General features: G+C 34.3%; 1 protein-coding gene across 1 annotated transcript in view; it reads right to left on the reverse strand.

The window, feature by feature from the left end:
* The window catches only part of LOC106465703 (cubilin-like), a 130,003-nt gene that overhangs the window by 76,691 nt on the left and 45,519 nt on the right, over positions 1-7,793 (reverse strand). The window contains exons 25-29 of the mRNA XM_022393625.1: positions 6,961-7,147; positions 6,195-6,355; positions 5,829-6,010; positions 4,928-5,087; positions 3,793-3,974 (exon numbers count right to left, since the gene is read on the reverse strand). Coding sequence (XP_022249333.1) covers positions 3,793-3,974; positions 4,928-5,087; positions 5,829-6,010; positions 6,195-6,355; positions 6,961-7,147 — 872 coding nt within the window. The remainder of the gene's footprint in view (positions 1-3,792; positions 3,975-4,927; positions 5,088-5,828; positions 6,011-6,194; positions 6,356-6,960; positions 7,148-7,793) is intronic.

The raw sequence follows: 7,793 nt of genomic DNA on the forward strand, positions 1-7,793 counted from the left end.
CTGATGATGATAAAACTTTGTCGAAACGTTGTACATTTGCCGTTATGTTAAACTTATATTAAAGTTTTTCTTCATTACCCATTCCAGCCGTCTCCAACCATTATTAGTACATTACTATGAAGTATATGGATAGAATAACAATAATAAATTTGTTAAGAAGCATCCTCAATCCAAACACAATACATGTCATATTTGTTAGGCATAACGAACCTCCTCATTTTGCAAGCTAAGATTCTATAAAATCCACACTAATTACTTTGTTATTAATCACCTCTTATATTATGCGTTTAATTTCCTATATCTTGGTAAAAATAAATTTATGATTTTATGAGGTTTCTGATGCAAACCTGGTGTGATAGATAGTTTAAAAATAAAAAAACTGTTATGTTTGATTTACTTTCATGCTAATCTACTTAGTTCTTCATAATCTCTCATATAGAATGTGTTCAAAAGAAAAACAATAAAACAATATGATATTTTACTTTTCTTGTCTGCACCTAATTCTAAAAAAGGTGTACTCTTTTCAATTCAAGCAGTATTTTCCAAACTTTAAATAGCAGCACCTCCTTACTCAGCAAAGTTTCCATTGTATCCCCCCTACACTTGAAAGTTATCATTTTCCTGAACTGAAAATATATTTCAAACATACTTACCTCCGCTGACACTAATAGCTTTTTTTCTCGATCTTCATCTTTGCCATCTAACATTGTGTATGCTTGCTCCAGTCTTTATATACCCCCACTCGACTGCTCTTGGCAATATCTAATTTGCAAAGCTTTACGCCAGCCCTCACACACCCTCTATGTAGGTACTGTATATAAGCACTGTATGCAGACAATAAAGTCACTTTTTTTAGACTTACCACATTTCAGTCACGAACACTGGCTCTTAGTGGGGAGGAAGAGAGGGAGAGTGTCGGCAGAGGTAAGTATGTTTGGAAATACATTTTCAGTTTAGAAAAAATGATAACTTCCAAAACATACATACCTCTGCTGACACTAATAGCTAGAATCCCACACTGAGAAGGCAGAGGGGCCAATGAGGACAGAGATCATACAGAAAGCATCTGTAGAGAACAAATATGTACCACGAGAAGTGGTATCAAAGTGGGGAACACTGCACTACGTCCAGAACAGGTATGCTCTTCACCTAGAACTACAGAAAATTGAAAAGAGTGGAATATAATACAAGTATGATGGTCCAGCCCCGACCAAACAGCCAAGGTTCCACAACTCGGTTTGGATTTAAGGGGTCATGGTACCCATATCCCATGTTGGGCTATATATATCTTTGTGATAGGATCCCTACCAGTAACTACGTAATGATGCATTTCGAACCACCAGATTTAAAAATGAAAGAAAGTAATACCAAAGTAGCGATCCTTCTGATCAAACTGAAGAAGTCCAAAAGACAACATCCCAGGTCTGGATTGACAAGATCATATGCCATACTCCACCAAAGTTCAGAACTCATCCAGTCTGGATTTACAAACAAGTGGGCAAGGAGAATTCCGCTTACCCATGGAATTAAGGAGAGGATGTGGAACACTGTCGCACCAAGAACCAAAGATGGTAGTCAACACAGCCACAGGGGGGGAGACGAAGTCTCTTCGAAGAGGAAACTGACAGATCGTGAAGGTAATGAGATATGAATGTGTCAGGAGAAGTTTTCAGAATCTTTAGAAGCCAGGGTTGATACAGCACCTTTGCAGTCTTCTTTATCGTCTTTGGCTGCTTGACTCTATTCTGCTTCCATTGGTACTTCTGCAGGTTCTTCCCTTCGTGTCTCAAGGTCCCCTTCTTCCACTCCTAATTCCATTGGTTCTCCTTATCGTTTCTGTCCTTATTCTCAGAAGATATTTTGCGGGTTGGTATGTGGTTCCAGTAAATAAATAAGGCCAAAGAAAAGGCACTTCACGTAAATCTTGAAGGACAGAAAAAGGTAAGTGAATACCCTACAAAAATGCATCACGACTCAACAAGTCCCAACAACAGACCAACCACGACACCAAGGCAAGTCCTGAAGAGGATAAACGTGTCATAGTAGTGATCAGTAAAGGGCCCAGTTCGTCGTCAAATTGTTGAGGCAATCAGTCATATGAAGGGAAGAGAAGTATCTTAAAACAGTAGTAAGAATCAAACGAATCGGTGAAAACTGTGACCTGTTAAGAGAAATAACAGGTTCATATCTGGCACCCCATAGATCCAACAATGGATCCAACGTTTAAATGTCCAAATATATATATCATCCTGACAATAAAAGCCAGGGCATGTTGTTCAGATAAATGAGGGGGGAAGGCATAGTGACACCCTCACATAATTGTGTTGTAAACTTCCCTGCAAGCACAGCAATATCAGGAGAAGGAGGAAAAACTAAGTAATCCCCTTGAGAACAATTGGACAACAAAGCAGGGGTAGACTCAAAATCAACTAGTTGCATCTCCAAAACTTCACAAACATGTGTAACTAACTGTAGAAAAGGGGCAGAAGATGGCTGATCAGATGAGTCCTCTGGATAGGATGCTCTAGTGAAAGAAGGAGCATGAAACAGAGAGTCTAAATTCTCCCCAGAATATCCCGATTCTGAATGAAAATGCAAATCAGCATCTCCCGGAGAGATACCCCCGGGCCACACGAAAGGACTTGATCTCGCTCTGAATCAGGTCACAGACAGCTTTCACGGATAGCGGCTCCCCCCTCAACTGCTGACCACCACGAGATAATAAAGCAGGAATAGATGAAGGCTGAGTAGCCTCCATGCTTGAAACCGTTACATGGGAATTCATAACCAATTTTTTTATTTAATATATTTGTAGGAAAAACAAATTCAACAAAATATATCTATGGATAACAAAACAAGGAATTCCCAATTTTTAAAAAATGAAAACTAAGAAAATGTAAATCACAAAATGTTAGTCTGAACGTGCACGCTTTGTCTCTCCCTACCTTCCTCCACACTAAGAGCCAGAGTTAGTAACCGGAATGTGGTAAGTCTCAAAAAAGTAACTTTATTGTCTGCATACAGTGCTTATATACAGTACCTGCATAGAGGGCGTGTGAGAGCCAGCATAAAGCTTTGCAAATTAGATATTGCCGAGGGCAGTCGAGTGGGGTATATAAAGTCTGGAGCAAACACAATGTTAGATGGCAAAGATGAGGATCGAGAAATAGCTATTAGTGTTGGCAGAGATGTGATTTTTCCAAGTGATGACAGCCAAGTTTCCATTGCATCCCCCCCTTCACTTAAAATTAATTTTTCCAAGTGATAGCAGCAAAGTTAACATTTCTTTACCTGTTTTTAATAATTTTATTTTAAATGAAAAAATGTTTGTAAGGAGTGAGTAAATGTAAAAGCAAAAAATAAGCATGTGCCCCTCCATGGGGGACTCACCCCCCCACAGTTTGGAAAACACTGAATTAAAGTACATAAGTATAAAATAATGTATATAAAATAAAATAATGCCAAACTCCACACAATTTATTTTTGTACAATCTCCTTTTAATTTATGATTATTTGAACTGCGATTTAACATGCACATTTTAACTCTTAAAGAAACTTTGTAAAAATTTTAAAAACAAACATAAAGAGTGTTCAGATAAGTTGATATAAAATCAACACATATTAATGCTTAGATTTAACTACAAGTAACACAGTTTTCCTTTTAATTTTATTTCCATTTTTTTTTCCTGCAATTTTCAAAGTTAAAGCAGATATTTTACAGAGATCACCTCGTTATCAAAACCTCTTTCCATAAATCTTTAAAGGTAATGTAGCTAATAAAACCAAACTTACCTCAACATAATCAAATCTGCAATCTGTGCTGTTTTCCAAGATTATATGAGAAAAAGCAAAGGAAATGTTATTTCCAAGAGGGGCTTCAACTCTCCATGTGCAGTTGTGATTGTGCGGATAAGGATTCGGAAAACTGGGACTTTCAATCACACCACGCATTTTTCTGAGCACATTGTTACAAACTGTGCATGAATGAAATTGAAAGAGTAGAATATGTTATTACTGTTTTACACTGTTATCTAATGATAATTTCTCCTTTTTCCTACACTTAACAAGATAAAGATACATTTCATGATTAATGCCTTTTACACGAGGTAGTTTTTTTTTTCCATTTATGTTGGTTTTTCAGTGAGATCTTAAAAAATACTTCTATACCAATAAAAACAATCTTACACACACATTAATGTGGATATTATAAAAATATCTGATGTTCTGTTGGATCAGTCAAACTGTAAGACAAGCTGCATAACTTTAAAATGTTGCTATGGTAACCATTTATGAAGTTCACAGCATTCACCTTTTATTACTTATGAATTTAAACGACTGGGTGGTTAGTCAAGAGATCAAATTTCACTTCTGATATTAGTATTTCTAGTAGCAAATTAGGAAAAAAAAAGTTTTAGGCAAATATTTACATTAAAAAATCAATCCTAAACATGGGGAAGACTAGCTTCCTGATTCTTTTGTTTAATAAGGAAGAAAATAAGAAGTAATAATAAATGGTGTTAAATAAAGAAACAATACAATGTAAAAATCCCTACCCTTATTCTGAAGTGTTGTGACAGATAAAATTGATAGAAAATAACAATTAGCCAACTTAATACATTTCACACCATATAAGTTTGTTGTCAAGCAATCTGTTAATATAAATCATGTCTACAAGCACTATGTCCGTCATATCTCAGTCGACCCTAAAGGCCCTGGTAATGGGGCGAAAGATCTGGACATAGCAGATATAATGTGTTGACACATTATTATACACTTCTTGAATTTCACTCAGAAGCTCTTATTATTAATAATTACCATCCCAAGTTCTATTGGTATATTGATCATACACTACCTGATAGTTAGCTATATTATCTATAAAAATAGTTTTCTACAGATCATACAATAAACTTACTAGTTGGCTACTCACCAGTCTGGTAGGACACATGAAATCCATCACGATTGTGAGAAGAATCAGTGATAAACTTCAGAAACATAACATTTCCAGATGATATAATTGGCCCAGGAATTTGTTGATTGTTGCAAAAACGACCTTTCGACTGGGATCGACTAGAGCTGCCATCAAATATCTAAAGAAGAAAAATTACTGAGATTTTAACAAGAAACTTATTTCCATACATTTATGCTACTTTTAAAGTACATTTAAAGTTTTATTTTTAGCATTCATCTACAAAATAGACACATTCCAATGGCCAATACACAGTTAAGAATTATAATAATATATAACAGTAAATGTATTTGAGTTTCATCAAATAGAAAGCATGCAAAATCAAAATGTCGGTAAACAATACTATCATTTTCTAAATTTAGTTCCACCAAGACTTTCTATACGATATCATCTAGCTCTTTTCTCACATCTTATACAATGCATCTAAAGAGTACCTTTCTATGTATAATTCTTAGCAGTCATGGATGAACCTTGTATATGACTATCTTGCGTGGCACTCTAAAAAAAGATCTGTCTACTGAGGGCCCAGAGTTTAATGCATTTTTCAGGGCCCAATGATGGAATTGTATGTATTTTTCAACATTTTTCAAGGTCAGTGAGGTCCCCAAAGCCTTCAAGACCCTGGAGCTTCAGACCCGTCAATCCTTGGATTAATTTTTCTCTGTCTACATGCAATAAACTAAGACATTTTATCTTAAGACTAACCATTGATCAAAGAAAATTACAGGAAAATGTTATTGTATATTCAAAACCCTTGTTGTGTATATGTCATAACAGACACTGAATTTTAGCAAAACACAGAGTAGCAACTGAAGCAGCAATTAATCAACAACTTATAAAAATACTAAAGAAACACAAGTACCTCCAAGTAGTCGTAAGAGCAAGTAGACTCGGCTTCTATGTCTACTCTTACGATTGTGAGAGAAATTACAGAGCCTTTTGACACTTGTATTGCCCAGTGACATTCAGCATTATGTCCATAAGGCCTGGGATAATTAGGAGATTTAATAGATCCAGACAAAGCTGTCAGAGTTCCACCACAACCTGCAAGGAAAGTATGATTCAGGTAAAAATGAACTATAGGTGCTGAAGAAAACATTCATTTTGAGGATGAAAACAGAACTAGTTTATCCTAGACTTACTGCTGACATTCTCTAACTGAAACGATGCTAGAGTTTTCTTTGTGAGACATCATATTTAAATGAAGTAACAATTATGAAATAATCACCTCTAGTAGCCCCATCATAGAATATCTTGAACTTAGAAGACAACGTATATCTATTACTGTGAAAATGGAGATAAATTGTATTGGAATGCGAGACAATCACACGTGGAATATCACTCCCACAGAATTTGCCTATCAGTGGAGAAGTCTCATAAGCTCCATTCCTGCAGAATAAAAGAAGTGTGAGAAAATCTATAAAGTTTTCACATAATTTGTTTTTAACTGATAAGCCTAGAGTTTAAAAATCAGACTTAACTCAGTGGAATTACCTACATAGAATACAAATATATTCAGCAATTAATTTCTAATAAACTCATACACAGATATTGAAAAATGCATATAAGTATTTCGTTTTTGTGAATACCATATTGACAAGTTGCACCAGTAAAGTTGTGATTACATTTAAAAATGAGTTGTACTACAAATAATATATATAATACATAACAATCATTACTACGGCATCATATATGACATAGCTTAAAAACTACATAAACAGCTTATAGTTCAGTTCATTAATCAAACATTATACTGTTCTCTCAAACTCTTGAATGTACTTATAACTGTTGAAAAGAAAGGCTCAAAAATATTATTCAATACTGTGTTCTTTTAAAAAATTTAATTAAAATTAAAAATGCTTTGTCATTAATTTACATTATTACTGTTCTAATCGCATGAAACTGCCAACTGTTGAACTTTAAAAACAGTAACAACGGTATATGGATTTTAAATTTTTTTCATCTAGATACAGATATTGAGTTTGAAGTCTTACCTGATTTCCAAATAGTTATAATAGCAATCCGATTGATTTTGTAATTCAAACTCAGAAACATTCAAACGAATCTGATGTCCATTAGCAGCATGCAAGACCCATTCACAATCCCAATTTTGACGAGAAAAAGAAGGATAACCAGGAGAGGTAATCACACCACTTTCAGTGTAAAAATTACCACCACACACTATGATGTAAAAAATTATAAACACTTAGAAAACACACAAACATATATCATACATGATAATGTAGAGATAATGTTACTCTCTATCACTATCTTTTTCAACACATTATTGATATTACTGGTTATGATACAACTAAAAATGCACAGAAACATATAGACATTTTTATAATTTACAATTATATATTTTATAAAGCATACTTCCCTTTCATTTCATTATAAGGAGAACCAAAGATCTGTTGGAAAGCAAAAGCTAACCTTTTGAAATGAACACATCTGTAATTCTTACACAAATCTACCATAAATTTAAACTATGCTTTTATTTATCCGAAATCAAGATAATGTGCACTTTACAATAAACCAAAGTCAATCATGTCCAATGTTTAAATTCTACCAAACCTCTCCGGAACTGAGATACAAAAGTTGTTCTGGATTTCTTTTCTTTTTAATTAAGAAACACTATAATTAATGTTAACACTGATTCAGTCAACTAAGACACAGAAGTTGTTCTGGATTTCTTTTTTTTTAATTAAGAAACACTATAATTAATGTTAACACTGATTCAGCCAACTAAGACACAGAAGTTGTTCTGGATTTCTTTTTTTTTAATTAAGAAACACTATAATTAATGTTAACACTGATTCAGCCAACT

This window comes from Limulus polyphemus, unplaced genomic scaffold (assembly GCF_000517525.1).
Source record: "Limulus polyphemus unplaced genomic scaffold, Limulus_polyphemus-2.1.2 Scaffold2025, whole genome shotgun sequence".
NCBI lineage: Eukaryota > Metazoa > Arthropoda > Merostomata > Xiphosura > Limulidae > Limulus > Limulus polyphemus.